The 17,458-nt window shown below is 39.9% G+C and overlaps 1 protein-coding gene across 2 annotated transcripts in view; it reads left to right on the forward strand.

Annotated features, from left to right (window-relative positions):
- The window catches only part of FAF2 (Fas associated factor family member 2), a 78,566-nt gene that overhangs the window by 50,841 nt on the left and 10,267 nt on the right, over nt 1-17,458 (forward strand). For both annotated transcript variants that reach the window (XM_003404678.4, XM_023551688.2), the window contains exons 3-5: nt 12,446-12,580; nt 14,092-14,168; nt 16,695-16,833. In XM_003404678.4, the coding sequence (XP_003404726.1) occupies nt 12,446-12,580; nt 14,092-14,168; nt 16,695-16,833 (351 nt within the window). The remainder of the gene's footprint in view (nt 1-12,445; nt 12,581-14,091; nt 14,169-16,694; nt 16,834-17,458) is intronic.

The following is a 17,458-nucleotide window of genomic DNA, read 5'->3' on the forward strand; positions in this document are numbered from 1 at the left end:
ATTTTTTTTTTTTTTAGCTCTCAGTAAATATCTGTTAACTGTTCTTCTATTTTTGGTTTACTAATGGTTTATATGAGGAGTCCCTGGGTGATACGAAATTAAGCGCTCGACTGCTAGCCAAAAGGTTGGTGGTTCAAACCCACCCAGAAGTGCCTCGGAAGACAGGCTTGGTAATCTGCCTCCAAAAGATCACAGCCTTGAAAACCTTATGGAGCATTTCTACTCTGTATACACAGGGTCACCATAAATCAGAATCAACTTGATGGCAACTAACAACATAACAGTAGTTTATATGAAGAATAGATGTTGAATTTTATCAAATCCCCTTTTGACCTCTGTTTTTATATATTTACCTATATTAATGAGTTTTGTAATACTGACTCTGTTGGATTCTGAAAATAAACTTTTTACTTAATTATGGCATGTTATTTGAATGTCGTTGTTAGTTGCTGTTGATCCAATTCCTACTCGTGGCAACCCCATTTATACAGAGTAGAACTATTCCATTGGGTTTTAAAAGCAGATTACCAGGCCCGTCTTCCAAGGAGCCTCTTGGGGGGGGTTCAAACCACCAGTCTTTTAGCTCATAGTTGATTGCTTAACTGCGTGCGCCACTCAGGGACTCCTGGATTTCTGAAATATATTCACAAGTGATTTTTTTTTTAGTTATTCATATATTTTTGAGCAATTAATTCTAGGCTCTGGCATTATTACACCAGTGAACAAGACAAAGTCCCATCTCTGGTGGAACTTAACTCTAGTTTAGGAAAGACAAAACAAATAAGCAAGCAAACAAACCGATAATTTTACTTTGTAATAAATGCTATGAAAAAGGTGAATATAGGAGATGTAACAGAGAGGGTTGGGGGAGCTGTTTCAAATAGGATAGTCAGGTAAGGTGAGGTGCAGTGCAGTGAATTACTTAACATGGCCCTCTTAGCCATGCTTGGTCTTCGTGACTCCCACAAAATGATTGGGTGAGACTATGCAAATTAGGTGCTATGGCCTCCCAAGGGAATTGAACAGCCAGCTAATAATGGAAACAATGTCCATGGGACCCTTGTGAGGATAAAAAAAAAAAAAATTTTTTTTTTTTTTTGTGAGGATAGGGCCTTGCAAATACTACTGAAGAACTAATTGTCAGTGACTGTTTTGAATTGTTCACATGATTGGAAGGCGGAAGTTAGCCTCCAAATATGAAAGAACCATGGCCAGAAGAACCAGGAGTGCCCTGCAGTGCATGAATTACTTAATGTGGCCTTTTTAGCCAGGCGTGGTCTTTGTGAGACCCACAAAATGAGAGTGGGGCTATGTAAATAATGTGCTTGTGCTCCACCAAGGGTAGGTATGTGGAACCCTAATGAGGTAATTGGTAAATTTTGGCATCCCGCCAAGCTTGAAAAGAGAGCCGTTCCCAGAGCAGACAGGGGGCCTGACTATCACTAAGAAAGAGCCAGGAGTGGAGCACATCCTTTGGACCCAGGGTCCCTGCACTGAGAACCTCCTAGACCTAGGAGACAGAGAAAGCTGTAACACCAGAGATGGCTTGAGACAGTGAGAAGCAGTGTCAGAGAAACAGAGGTTAGGGATGAGAGAGAAAGATAGAAGGGGCTGGTTGGTCAGAAGTACAGGGAAGTGTGTGGACTCCTGAGCCTATACCTGATACCTGTTGACCTAGCCCTGGGAGCTAGGGGTGCGCTGACCATACCCTACCAAATGAAGAGAGAGAGAAACAGATGATTGACCCTGTGAGCTGGTGTAGATTGCTGCAGTTTGATGACTTGCTCTGGAGTGGACTTTGCGTATGAATGCAGATGCTCAAAGTTCTAACTGGAACAGAAGATTCTTCAGAATTTCTCAGAATACTGGTTTGATAGGAATGGAAATTTAGAAATTGGCTATCTAAAATGGAGGGAGATAAAGGCATGAAGTGGCTGGCTTAAATGCATTCATGGGTGTGCTTACACTCAAAATGAAAGGGACAACTAAGGGAGGATCCCCACTGAATAGATTTCTCTTTTCCTGATGGGTCTGGGGAAGAGAGGGTAGGGGAAGATGCTGATAGGATTATGTGATTCATTTGTGAATGTTGATTGTTAACAGGATTACTCGTGATTAGAAAAACTGTAAACGTAGAAGCCATAACTGTGAAAAAGTGGACTAATGGGGAGGCACTGCTGGACTGGAGTACAGCGGCTGAACCTAAAGCCCCTTAAAGGTTTTGCTATACTGATACCTTGCGAGGCTCAGAGGAAGGGAATAATCTCTCAGATTTTATCAGAGGCCAGAAAGGGCAAAGATGAGATGACTTTTGGAGAACATTATTAGATCAGATGGCTACCTGCGGCAAACCTGAGTGGCTGGCACCTGAGTAACCTCAGCCTGGGAACTTTGTGCCCTACTGAAGGACTAATTGTCAATGATTGTTTTGGGCTGTTAACATGATTGGAAGGGGGAAGTTAGCCTCCAGATATGAAAGAACCATGGCTGAAAGAACCAGGGGTGGCCTACAGTGCAGTGAATTACTTAATGCGGGCTTTTTAGCCAGGCATGGTCTTTGTGAGACCCACAAAATGAGGGTGGGGCTATGTAAATAAGGTGCTTGTGCTCCACCAAGGAGATGGATGCACAATATGCAAATAAGGTGTATGGGACCCTTCTGGGGGTGGGACCATGCAGATAGATATGTGGAACCATAATGAGAGGATTGGTAAATGTTGCCATCCTGCTAGGCTTAAAAAGAGAGCTGTAACACCAGAGAGATGGCGCAAGACTGTGAGAAGCAGCAGCAGAGAAATGGCAGCAGCAGAACCAGGAGATCCGCGCAAGACAGAACTGTGGGCTTCCCGGCCCACAGAGCAAGGCAGCTATGGTGGGCATGCCAGCCCATAGAGTGAGAGAGCTGAGACCCTTTGGGCAGGAGGCTTCCTGGCAGAGTGAGGTGCCTCAGGGCACTTATCCAAGGAGCTAAAGAACTTTGTAACACTTGCCCGAGAAGGGCAGAGGCCAGCCCCGAGTGGGGCCAAGGGTCAAGGGCCAAGAGAGGATGCCTGTTCTGAGCGGGCCAAGAGAGGAGGCCTGTCCTAGAGGCAACAAATCCTTTTAGAGGAGGCCCGTCCTAAGGGGGCAGAGAAGAGCTCTGCATGGTTGAGAGAGCTGTCCTGCACTAAAGAAGGCAGACTTTGCCTATGCTTCCTGATGGTGATCCTGAGTTGTAGCCTGTTGATCCTGATCCCAAGTTTTAACCTGTTACTTCCCTAATAGGCCCCATAACCACGAGTATAGCCTGAGTTCTGTGTGGCCACTGCAACAAATTAACAAACCCAGCAGAGAACTATAGGCCAGGGGCCATACGCTTGGGGTTTCTCCAGTCTTTGTCAGACCAGCAAGCCTGGTCTTTGTGTGTGTGTATGAATTTGAATTTTGTTCTACATTTTTCTCCCAATATGTCTGGTATCCTCCATTGTGATCCCTGCCAGAGCATTCGGTAGTGGTAATGGGGCACTATCTAGTTGTTCTGGGCTCAGTCTGGTGGAGGTTGTGCTAGTTGTAGTCCATTAGTAAAAAGTGGTTTCTTGAGATGGAATCTCCTCATGATGAAGATGCTGTGAACGTGTTTGAAATGACAACAAAGGATTTAGAATATTACATAAACTTAGTTGATAAAGCAGTGGTAAGGTCTGAGAGAACTGACTCTAATTTTGAAAGAAGTTCTATGCATAAAATGCAGTCAAATAACATTGTATGCTACAGAGAAATCTTTCATGAAAGGAAGAGTCAAATGATGCAACAAACTTCGTTGTCTTATTTTAAGACATTGCCATAGCCATCCCAGCCTTCGGCAACCACCACCCTGATCGGTCAGCAACTATCAACGTCGAAGCAAGACCCTCCACCAGCAAAAAGATTAAGGCTCAGATAATGGTTAGGATTTTTTAGCAATAAAGTATTTTTTATTTAAGTTATGTACATTGTTTTTTCAGACATAATGCTTGCACACTTAATAGACTGCAGTATAGTGTAAACATAACTATTATATGCACTGGGAAACTGTCATGAATTGAATTGTATCCCCAAAAAAGATGTGTATCAATTTGGCTAGTCCATGATCCCCAGTATTGTGTGATTGTCCACCATTTTGTCATCTGATGTGATTTTCCTGTGTGTTATAAATCCTACCTCTGTGGTGTTGATGAGATGGGATTAGCAGCAGTTATGTTAATGAGGCAGGACTCAACCTACAAGATTGGATTGTGTCCTGAGCCAATCTCTTTTGAGATAGAAAAGAGAGAAGGAAGCAAAGAAACATGGGACCTCATACCATCAAGAAACAAGAGCCAGGAGAATAGTGAGTCCTTTGAACCCGGGGTCCCTGCGCTGAGAAGCTCCTCGACTAGGGAAGATTGACAACAAGGACCTTCCTCCAGAGCCAACAGAGAGAGAAGCCTTCACCTGGAGCTGATGCCCTGAATTTGGACTTCTAGCCTTCCAGACTGTGGAAGAATAAATCTCTCTTTGTTAAAGCTATCCACTTGTGGTATTTCTGTTATAGCAGCCCTAGATGACTAAGACAGAAACTAAAAAATTCATGTGAATTGCTTTATTGTGGTGTTCTAGAACCAAACCTGCAATATCTCCAAGGTATGCCTACAGAGTGCTGTGGGAGGAACAACTGGTGTCAGAACTGGTAAAAAGGTTGGAGGGTGTAGGTATGTGTAACCTCCGCTTCATAGGAATTAGCCTTGGGCTGATGTTGATCTTGATTCTCCTTCCCCTTGTGAATTTTGAGGAAGGAGTCTGACCTGCTGCTGCCATGCCATTTTTTTACATAAGGCCTCTGAGTAGGTTACGTTTGCACTAACACCTGAATGATGAAAAGGACTGGTGAATGTGAAAAATATGGGGGAAAATGCATTTTAGGCAGCAGGAATGTATGATACTTTTGTGCTAATCTTGTTAGATTTTTATTTCAAGGGTATGTTGGTTTTCTAAAATGACTGGCTTGGTAAAATGAGAAGCACTGTGCCACCGGGGTTCCTAAATAGCATAAAGCAAAAAAACCAAACCAGTTGCCATCGAGTCGATTCTGACCCATAACAACTCTGTAGGACAGAGTAGATCTGCCCCATAGGGTTAAGGAACACCTGGTGCATTCGAACTGCCGACCTTTTGGTTAGCAGCCAAGTAGCTCTTAACCACTATACCACCAGGGTTTCCCCTGATTAGCATAGGAATGATCTATTCTTAAAAATTTGAAAGAAAACATGTTTTCTGTTAACTTTTTCAGGCTTCCCCCCCACCAACATTTATAATCTATTTAAGTTTTCTACATCTTGATATACTGTCCTTTAAAAAATGCTTTTTTCTTAGAGATCTTCCAGTTTTTTAGCATAGAGTTATACAAAGTACCCATATGTTTTATTCTTTGTGTCTGTTCTGTTGTCATCCGATTTTCTCATTCCTTTTATTATGTTTGTTTTCCCTTTTAAAAAATGAGACTTACTAGAAACTGATTTATTGTTTATTTGTTCTGTTTAATAAAAAGCTCTTATATTCTTTTTTTTCTGTTTTCTTGTTTATTAAGAAAATATCTATCTTTGATACATTTCACACTTTTTTAAGCTTATGGTTTTTTATTAGCTTTTTATATTTTTACACCTTAATTTGTATTCTTTCTTACACTTAAGGCTATGAATTTTCTTCTTAAAATACACTTTTAAAGTTTGGATTTTTTTTCTTTGGCCCAGGAGTTTGGATTTTCTTCTTTGGTCCAAGATTTCTTTAGGAAAATTTCTGAAATTCCTAGTAGTTTGTTTTTGTTTATCCTTTTCATATTATTCTTTAGTTTTATTTGGGTATCTATTGAGGTATCTTTTGTGATTTAATGTTCTATTAACATTGTGAAATATTTATATGTATATTTTTTAATCATATATTTCAGATTTACAGAAAAATATAGAGATAGCAAAGAGAACAAGCATGTACCTACTGTCTAGCTCCTTAAAGCCAAATATTTTGCAATCTTTGCTTCAGGTTCCTTCTAAACAAATACTGATGGATAAAATTAAGCCCCATGTAAGTCAATTGCTGGTCTACCACTTCCCCTTTCTCTTTCCTCTTTCCCAGAAGCAATTGCTGTTCACAGTTAGGTGTTTATCAAGGAATATGTTTTTTGTGGGATGAAGGTTTGATGTCTGTACTCAGTCGTTTGTTAATATATAATTAAATTAGAATCTGCTACATTTTTTTTCTGTTAACTTGACGAGACTACTCAACATGATGACTTGAATGTGCTTTTATAGATTTATTTCCCAATAGTGATGTCTTTGTTTTTTCTGATTACAAAAAAAATCTGTAAAAAATTTAAAACGCAGTAATTTATAAAGTTGAAAGTGAAAGTTCTTTGTAATCATGCTTTCTTCAGATAACCACATTTGATATTTTAGTATATTATACATACTTCCAGATATATAACTTAGATTAAACCAAAACCAAACCCGTGGCCATCTAGTCGATTCCGACTCATAGCGATCCTATAGGACAGAGTAGAACTGCCCCATAGGGTTTCCAAGGAGTGCCCAGTGGATTCGAACTGCTAACCTTTTGGATAGCAGCCATAGCTCTTAACTGCTACGCCGCCAGGGTTTTCATAATTTAATGTGCCAATAATATGTGTATATCTTTCAGATATTAATAACAAATACCTCCAAGAGAATGCTTACTTTTTGTGCGTGCTGTGGAAAGGCATTACATGGTGTAAATAAATGACATTAATACATTTTTTTTGAAACACTATTACTAACTTTTATTTTACCTAAGTAGATTGATATTTTATTTGACACATGAAGATACATAGCTGTTAAAACTTCCTTGTAATAATACCTGTTGTTAATATCAGATAATGCTTTGTGCTTTGATTTCTAGTTTGATTTAATATTGCCATTCCTGCTATATTTATTTATTTTTATTTGCAATTATCTGGTATTATGTTACCATCCCTTTATATGAAATAACTTACAGAGCTTGTTGCAAAAATGCCCATGCACATGTGTGTACCTGTACACACAAAGAATTTCAAAAAGCATAAAACAACCATAATGATCACCCTTAATCCCTCTACTTCATGGATGTTCTTATTGTGTGCCATCGAGTTGATCCTGACTCATTGTGACCCTGTAGAACAGAGTAGAACTGCTCCATAGCATTTCCTAGCCTGTTATCTTTACGGGAGCAGATTGTTGTTGTTTTGTTAGATGCCGTTGTGTTGGTTCTGACTCATAGTGACCCTGTGTACAACAGAATGAAACACTGTCCAGCTCTGTGCCATCTTCACAAACATTGTTATGCTTGAGCCCATTGTCGAAGCCACTGTGTCAGGCCACCTCGTTGAGAGTCTTCCTCTTTTTCGCTTGCCCTGTACTTTACCAAGCATGATGTCCTTCTTTAGGGATTGATTCCTCCTGATAACATGTCCAAAGTTTGTGAGATACAGTCTCGCCATCCTTGATTCTAAGGAGCATTCTGGCTGTACTTCTTCCAAGACAGATTTGTTCCTTCTTTTGGCAATCTACAGTATATTCAGTATTCCTTGCCGGCAATTCAAAGGCATCGATTTTTCTTCTGTCTTCTTTATTCATTGTCCAGCTTTCACATGCTTATGAGGCTTGGGTCAGGCACACCTTAGTCTTCAAGGAGACATCTTTGCATTTTAACACTTGAAAGAGGTCTTTTGCAGCAGATTTTCCTAATGCAATGCATTATTTGATTTCTTGACTGCTGCTTCCATGAGTGTTGATTGTGGATCCAAGTAATATGAAATTTCTTGACCACTTCAGTCTTTTCTCTGGTTATGATGATGTTTCTTATTGGTCCAGTTGTGAGGATTTTTGTTTTCTTTATGTTGAGGTGTAATCCATACAAAGGCTGTGGTCTTTGATCTTCCTCAGTAAGTGCTTCGAGTCCTCTTCACTTTCAGCAAGGAAGGTTGTGTCATCTGCATGTTGCAGGTTGTTAATGAGTCTTCCACCAATCCTGATGCCATATTCTTCTTCATATAGTGCAACTTCTTGGATTATTTGCTCAGCATACAGACTGAATAGGTATGGTGAAAGGATACAACCCTTACATACACCTTTCCTGATTTTAAACCACGCAGTATCGCCTTGTCCTGTTAGAATGACTGACTGCTTCTTGGTCTATGTGCAGGTTCCTCGTGAGCGTAATCAAGTGTTCTGGAATTCCCATTCTTCACAATGTTATCCATCATTTGTTATGATCCACACAGTCGAATGCCTTTGCAAGGTCAAAAAAACACGGGTAACCATCTTATGGAAACCCTGGTGAAACAGTGGTTAAGTGCTACGGCTGCTAACCAAAGGGTCTGCAGTTCGAATCTGCCAGGCGCTCCTTAGAAGCTCTATGGGGCAGTTCTACTCTGCCCTATAGGGTCACTACGAGCCAGATTTGACTCGACGGCACTGGGTTTGGTTTTGTGTTTTTAGCCATCTTATTTCGTGGATAGTTAGTGTTCAGTTTTTTATAGATTTTTTTTCTGTTCATTTATATGAATATATAAATATTCATCTCCATATAATTTTCTTATACAAATAGAATTATACTGTATTTACAGCTTTTTTCACTTTGGTCTATTTTAGTAACTCGTAAAAATGATGCATTTTTTTTTTTAAGTTCAAATTCTAAAATGAAATATGAAAAATACCCCCAAACTACATCTCTACCACTACTTCCCAGTCCTTTATTCCTCAAAGTAGCCACCATTAACAGTTTCTTTTGAAATTTTCTAGATATCTTTTTTGCTTCTCTAGAAATGTGTATGCGTGTGTGTGTGTGTGTGTGTGTGTGTGTGTATATATATATATTTCCCCCCCATATAAGTGGAACTATCCTATACGCTCACATATAATAGGCCAGGGGTTCTCAAGCTCTTAGGACTACTTTACACTCTTGAGAAACATTGAGAACCTCCAAAGAACTTGTTTATATGGGTGCGGTGCAGTGAATTACTTAATATGGCCCTTCTAGCCATAGTCTTTCTAACTTCCACCAAATGACTGGGTGGGACTATGCAAATGAGGTGTATGGAACCCTAATAAAGGGATTGGTCAGTTTTGCCATGCCACTAGGCTTAAAGGGAAACACAGAAGGAGAGAGAGAGAGATTAGGAGATATAACACTGGAGATGGCAAGCAGCAGTGGCAGAGAAATGACAGCAGTTGAACCAGCAGTCTGAAGGAGACTTAGCAGTGGGCTTCTCAGCCTTTGATGTGAGAAAGCTGAGCACCTTTGGGTAGGAGGCTTGTTGGTGGAGTAAGGTGCCACTGTGCACTTGGTGGAGCTAAGTTTGCCTTTACCGACGCACAGAGCTAGAGCTGAGCGCCTTCGGGCCGAGGCTTACTGGCGAAGTGGGGTGCCTCTGGACACTTATTGGCAGAGCTAAAAGAGCTTTGTAACGCTTGCCTGAGCAGGGCAGAGGCCAGGCAGAGGGGCTGAGGGCCAGAAAGAGACCTGCTTACGGGCACTGCTGAGAAGAGGCTGTCCTGATAGAACTGTATCCTGAGCGTTCTTGAACCTGAACCTGAATTGTGATGTTACTTCCCTAATAAACTCCATAATTGTGAGTATTGTCTGTGAGTTCTGTGTCGCCATTGCAAAAAATTTTCAAACTCAGCAGAGTAGAGGGTGCTGTGGGAGGGACAAATGGTGTCAGAATTGGTAAAAAGTCTGGCAAGAGGAGGTATGTCTGACCTCCACCTCATAGGAATCAGCCTTGGGCTGTTGAACTTGATTCTCCTTCCCCCTTGTGAAGTTAGAGGAGGTCAGACGCCTCTGCCATGCCATTTTTACAGTGAGTGATATCTATCAGTATTTATTACAATGTTAGAAATTAAATCTGAGAAAATGTTTTAAAGTTCTTTATTCATTTTTAAAAATACTCATTACATGTTAACATTTTTATGAAAAATAACTTTTTGCAAATCTGTCTAATAATCTAGCTTAATAGAAAACAACTGGATTTTCATATCTGCTTCTATAATTCAGCCTGTTATGATACGTAGTTTTGTTGAAATATGTGAAGGAACCCTGACTTCACAAAGATATAGTTGGAAATGGTAGGAGTATTTCAAAAGCCTTTTTAGATAAATGTATATTCTTCTTTGAGACCGCACTGAAAGTGGACAAATGTTAGTTTCTTTTTAGTGTGCTTTAGGTGGAAGTTTTCAGAGCAAATTAATTTCTCATTTCAAAATTTATAAACAGATTGTTTTGTGACATTGGTTGCAATCTCTGCAGTGTTTCAGCACCCTCCCTCTTTCTGCCGCCCACCCCCTTTTTCCATCCATCCAGAATTGTTAGTTTCTTAAAGGTTAGCAGTAATGTGAAATTTGAAACTGTATCATTGAACTTTTCATGTTTTGTTACATTAAAATTTATTGGTCTGCCTTGTACTTTGAAAGGATTTTTACAAATACCTAACTTTGTAACTTCATGCATTGGTTCTTTGGAAAATATTGGTTCACTTAATGGATGCAGTTCTTCCAAATGTTCACACATTTTATTATAGAATATTCACTAGCAGCACCGCCAGTCTCATCAGAAAAGTACTGGGCAACTCTCAAGCTTATGGTGGCAGAAACAAGTTTTTGCAACCTTGCATCTCTGCACTGAATTGTCAGATTGTCTCAAGATGCAGTTATCCAGATTGTCCATGTCCTCCCCGCCCCCTGTACCTCCTCACTATCCCACCTCACCCACCCCTGCCCACTTGAACCCATTTAGGTGATTGGTTAATAAACATTGCTGCTGAGAACAAACTTCATATATCTCTGGGTACTTGTTTTTTTTTACTTGCGGGTGTTTCTGAAGAATAATTCCTAGAAGTGGAATTGCTGGTTGAAAGGTGTTAAGAGAACTTATCTTGACATAAGATATGTTAATTTAAAATTTGGGTAGATTTTGCCAAACTCTCTTCCCAAAAGGCTGCCCAGATTAAACTACCAACGATGGTACATGAGAATGTCTAATTTTCTACACCCTTACCAACACTGGACATTATCCAACTTTCTTGTTTTTCTAGTCAGAGAGATAATTACAGGCTGGCTGTTTCACCAGAAGGTGAAATATCATCACTGGCTGTTCTTACATGCAAAATGATGCATGAGATTGTTTATTGCGGCATTTTGCTTTTTAATAACAAAAGATTGGAAATAACTTAAGTGGTCACCAAAAGGGGAACAATTTGTAGAATATACACAAAACCAGACTTTTCATCGAGTCAGTTCCTGTATATGACCACCCGATGTGTTACATAGTTGAACTGCACCATAGGGTTTTCTTGGCTGTAATCTTTACAGAAGCAGATCGCTGGGCCTTTCTTCCACATTGCCACTGGGTAGGTTTGAACCACCAACCTTTAGGTTTATAGTCAAGTGCATATCGTTCGTACACCATACAAGTATGTGGGAAGAAGGGAGGTGATGATAATATAGATATGCTTGTGAATGTATGTGCTGACTCTAGAAGGCCGTACAATAAACTTTGCTTTACAGAGGAAGAACTGGGTAGCTAATGTGGTGAGGGCAGGAGGAAGACTTTTACTGCATACCTATTTGTACTGTATGAATGTATTCTCTTTTTAAAAATAAGATTTAAGAAATAGCATGGACCTGGTATTATTCTCTAGCTACTGGGGAGGCACTGTAAAACCCATCTGAGTGGAGTGTCATGAGAGATGTATTTCAGAAAGATTAATTCCCCACAACTTCTAGATTTATAAGTTAATCTTCTGTTCATGGCCTCTTCTCTTTTCCTCCTATTTTTCCTTTTTAATAGTGGTAAGCCCAGGGTACATGAGCACTTACGTTTCCCACCGTCTTATGAGAGACCTTCCCAAGAAGACAGACCAGCACGTACATAGTGTGAATGTGGTGGAAATTGAGACTCATAAGCCAAAAGACTTTTCTGAGTAATGAAGCTGGGATTCATATCTAAGTTTCTCTATTCCAAAGCCCTCCATCAAACACTGCACCATCAGGACTGCTCCCTTGCACAAATCCAGGGGCACCATCCACATTGTAGCCTAGGTAGATGTCTCTCGGGGGCCTGTACCACCGTACCTTGTACCAGCTACCCTAAATCGCACATGCCATTTACTCAAAGCATTGTGCTTGCCGCATAAATGCAGCTTCCAGGCAGTTCCTTCGTTCCTTGCTATGCATGAATTCTGGAGCAGTCACTGCCCAGTGCCTCCCACTCCAGCAGATGTGCTTACTGAAGTTGTGTTGATTAAAATGTCCCTGAAGGTACATTCCTCAGGTGACCTTGTGGTGTGTCAATGTTCATCCTATTTTGAAACACAAAGTGATAGTTTGTCCCTTCTGGGTTGATTTGAGCATCACTGAAACTACTTTTTTCCCCCCCATCTCAGGCTGCTGTACAGGACAGATTGAATGAGCAAGAGGGTGTACCAAGTGTTTTCAACCCGCCTCCTTCCCGACCCCTGCAGGTTAATACAGCAGACCACAGGATCTACAGCTATGTTGTCTCAAGACCACAACCAAGGGCAAGTTATTTTACTGCTGAAATTCTCCCCCGTTTTGGTTTTGTAGGTTTATTAATTTATGTTATACTATACGATAGTAGTGAAAAAATACTCAAAATGTAAACCTGATAGCTAAACCAGACTCCTTGGTAAAGTTAGTGGGTATGTCATGTGTGCTTGATTCCTTAATGAATTAATACAGAAACCATCAGTTTTTTTCTATCCTTTTAGCCAGTTACTTGGGGAGTATTTTCTGTGCCTTGTTTTACATACACAGTAGATTTATTTACATGTCTGAAAATGTTTGCTACGTGTTTAATCAATCTCCCACTTTTAAGTTAGTACCAGTTTATTGATTTCTTTGTTGCTTCAATTTACTTAATTTTAAGCTACTTCTGAGTAAGTACGTGGAGTCTTTGTGGGAACCTCAGCCACAACTTTGAAATTAGTCTTAGGGCTAGTAGCAAAGAGGTGGTTCAGTTAAATTCAACTAAGAATGTACCTGCTGTTTTGTTGCTGGGGATACAGAGATGAATTGGGAGCCAGTCTTCCCCTCAAATTGCTGATCATCTACTTGGGAAGTCAGATGTGTGTACAGAACTCTAAAGAACTCCTTGGAGTTTCTCGTTCTTACCCAGGGCTGCACTCACCTACAATATTTGCGTTTGGAATAGCAAGAAAGTACCGTGTTTGACTTGGCAAGAGTTAGAATTTACCCGGTCACCATACCTTTTTCTGGAATACTTGCCGACATTTAGAAAATGGAGTTTCTAAGTGGTCGTTTTGGGTATTTGGAGCGGAAGAACACAAGTTCCTAGAGAATTATATGACTCAAGGATAGTTCTATGTCTGATGTTTCCTCAGCTTGTTTGGGTTTTGATTTGGCGTTTAGGACCCTAATGTCACAGAAAGAGTCCTGGGTTAACACAATATTATGTATAAGAAAGTACTTTGTAAAATATAGAGCCCTATATATATATATTTTTATATATGGTAGTTTATAATTAATAGCAGTAGTAATAACATTGCCAACATTTTTAAAGAAAATTATCATTTATAATTAGCGTTATTACTAAGGATAGCAGCTATATGGAGATTTATAATTATTGTTAATATAATTATTTATCACTTATGTATACATGTCCAACGTAGTAACAGCACTTATCTTTCTTGCTATTTCTGTATACCATATTTTGATGTATAAATCTTAAAAGGAAATAATGAATAATTATTTGGGGGGTAAACTTGCAATTGCATTTGACAACTAATATAACTAACTGCAGAAAAAGTAGTAAAGCAGATTTAATACAAAAATAAAATATGTGAAAAAATAAAAATATGATAGTATTAGATAAAATGAGATCAAGGGCAGTTGGTCTGTAAGACAGTTGAGTTGGTCAGGAAGGAGGGAACCATATTGCACAGGGAGAAATAATGTGAAAGGACTACAGAGTGTACAAGTCTGAACTAGCCACTTTGTCAAGTATTAGGGATTGAGAGAAGGGTATCTAACTTTGTTTTTGGAATTTCAGGGGCTGCTTGGATGGGGTTATTACTTGATAATGCTTCCATTCCGGTTTACCTATTACACGATACTTGATATATTTAGGTACGTACCTTTAAATTTATGTGTGGGTAGCAACAGAGTAGCCTTTGGAACTTGAACTCAGATCAGAATAAGGTTTATGTTCTATCGATTTGGACTTGCCAGTTTATCATCAGATTGAATGCCCTTCCTGAGCAGTCTTTTAATATAGTGCGAAAATATTTGAAATTGTTCAAAGTAATGACAGGTGTTGTGAAATGGAATTTTTTAAAATTAGTCTTGCCTGTGGTTTTTAAGAATCAGTCTACCTACATTTATTGCCCTCCCCCACCATGTTTGTTACCTCTGTATTCCCTAGTTAATCTTTACATCTTTTCCTACCTAACCATTATTATCTCCTAGCTTCACACTCCCTATAACTTTTACCCTAAACCACTTCTACTCCATCTGACTTCTCATAATCCCAGCAAATTCTCTTGCTCTGAAATTATCCACTACTCCCTAGATTCTTCCCATACCAGTTTCACCTCTGTAGACACCTGTTTGGTACATTTCACTCGGCCCTGGCAACAGTAGGTTGCTGACACTGAAACCCTTCATATATATACCCACTTGCTTCATACCTTCATATTTCTTCTGCCTTCTTTCATGTGCTGTTGGAAGCTAGAAAATATTGAGTTGGGCCCGACTAGCTGCCGTATCAGGCTTAGAGTATCTGGTCTAGGGCTGAGTAGTAGTTGAACCCATGCCTAGGCTTTAACAGGAATGAAAATGTTTATGGGGCATCCATGCCAACAGAGCTGGAATATGTGGTCTGGGCCTTGCATTCAGGCAACCTCTTCCTCCCTCCAAATATGAGGGAGAAGAGGCTGGAAGTGAGGGTCCGGCAGCCGCTAAAGTACAAGGGCCGGATCAGAAACTTTTACCTTGACCCTTAGTGTTTTATGAGGCTGCCTGTGTCATGGCTTTCTTGCTTTAGCATAGTTTTTAATGGTCACCAATTAGCTGATTAGTACCCTGTCCATCCCTGTTTATTCAAGCATGGGCACTTGATCCTTTTAAATCATAAAGAAGACTGAGTTGACATCTCCATTTTTTAGAAAAACTGATTGTCCTAAAGTATCTAGGCCATGGGAATATACTGTATTGAGAAACAAAAAGTTAAAATCCTTCATCCATTTATCAAGATTTGAAGACTTAAAGAATAAGGTGATAATCCTAAAATACTTAATTTCAGGGGAATTAATCAGAACCTGCTGATGCAATCAAAATAGCAATCTTCTAAAGGATTTCTAACCTCTCCCTCACAAACACAGCTTCTTATATTGTGTGGCTTTAATTTGCTCTGGAATGCTTATGTCAATAAACTTGATTTGATTACTCAGGAGAAATTCCAAGTGGAATTATATACATATGGGGAATTTGTTGAGGGAATAAGGAATTGGCTCCAGCTTGGTAAGGAAAGTATCATCAGTAACAGTTAATTGCTAATGATACTTCAGCCACCTTTTCTGTGCTGAAAATTCCTCAAATGAATGAATATTGTTTGCTTTACTTGGGAAAATGTGCATGGCATGTGTTACTAATTTTAATGCAGCTGTGTCATCCAAGCAACTTGTTTAATGTTATGTAGCACATCGACTCATCAGGCCTCTGCCACATTCCCTCCTTTGGAAACCCAAAGGATAAAAAGTGGGACTACATGAATAGGATGAGATGAGCTCTTTAGAAAAAGATGGGTGATACCATCAGGTATGCACATCCTTAACCTTACAATAGCTGCAAGTACTCCAAATCTGCGCAACATACTCTCTATCAGTTTTATACCTTCCTGCATGGATGCGGTGAACCATAAATCATCGAGCAGAATTTACTTGCCCCTGTGAAAAGCAAGTGAATTGTGGACTACAAGTTCAGATTTGAAGTTCCTATTCATAATTTGAGTAGCTTGGGAATATAGACTAAAAATTCAAAGTCCCAGGAGTACAGAAAGGGAGAGGCAAAGGCAAGTAGGACAACCAGGAAGAGACAGGTCTCTGTTCTGGAGCAGTGCTGTCCAGTGGAGCTTTTTGAGATGAAGGGAATGTTCCATATCTGTAACTGTCCATTATGGAAGCCACTAATCATATGTAGTAGCTATTGAGCACTTAAAATGTGGTTAGTGTGACTGAGCACTGAATTTTTAATTGTATTTAATTTTAATTAATTTAAATTAGATAACCACATGTGGCTAGTGGCCATCATATTAGTGCCATTTTAGAGAGTCTGGAGGTACAGCCTGGCCCAAGATATTTTTGGGTACTGTCTTCCTTTTCTAGTTCTTCTAGCACTAAATTTTTCCACAAAAAGCACTCAGAATTTGTTTAGGCCAATGTTGGCATTTATAATCGTAGTAGTTTCTTGAATAGGCAATGGAATGACACTTGCTGTTCTGCAGCTTTTGAGGCAGGTTTGTGGTCCACTCACAGACCGTTCGCCTCCTATTGCTGCCATGCCTCTGGCCCTGTTATAGGAATCTCTACAAACTGGCCTGCTCCATACGTATTACAGTAAACCCAATTCATGTGATATTTATTCCTTCCTCCCCAGGTTTGCTCTTCGTTTTATACGGCCTGACCCTCGCAGCCGGGTCACGGACCCTGTTGGGGACATTGTTTCATTTATGCACTCTTTTGAAGAGAAATATGGGAGGGCACACCCTGTCTTCTACCAGGGAACGTACAGCCAGGTCAGTGCCACAAACCGTATAGATGCCAATTTATTGATAAGATGCCACCCTCAGAGGACAGCACAGCCCAGCATTCTTTTACTCAGAAATCTTAAGTAGCTATTCACTTCTAATAGAAAAAAAGACCAGACTTTTTAGCTGGGCCCTCCTTGATCAAATCCCAACCTTCTTTGGATGCCTTTTCTTACATAACTTTTCTCCGATACCCTAGGTTCCAGCTAAACCATTCCCTGGCATGCTCTGTATCTTCCCACTTCTGTGCCTTTGCTTTTGCTGTTCCCTCCACCTGGAATGCCTTCCTCGCATTTTTGCGAATTGGACTCTTGCCCATTCTTCAGCCAGCTCATGTCATCCCCCTCCTACAGCCTTTTCTGATTGTTATGTCCTACGCTACCTTGCAATCTTAACACAGTAATCTTACCTTTTGTTCTTCCATAGTTTTTTTTTTTTTTTTTTAACTTATAACAATTTCACATTCTTCTTATAGTTACTTGTGTTTATGTCTTATCTCCTTTACCAGACTGTAAGCCCTTGATGGCAAGGCGAATGTCTTTTATCCCTTACAGAATTGAATGAGGACATAGATCATAGAACAGGGTGTCACATTTCATTCAACCTAAACCAC

The sequence above is a fragment of the Loxodonta africana genome, chromosome 2, assembly GCF_030014295.1.
Source record: "Loxodonta africana isolate mLoxAfr1 chromosome 2, mLoxAfr1.hap2, whole genome shotgun sequence".
NCBI classification, from domain to species: Eukaryota; Metazoa; Chordata; class Mammalia; order Proboscidea; family Elephantidae; genus Loxodonta; species Loxodonta africana.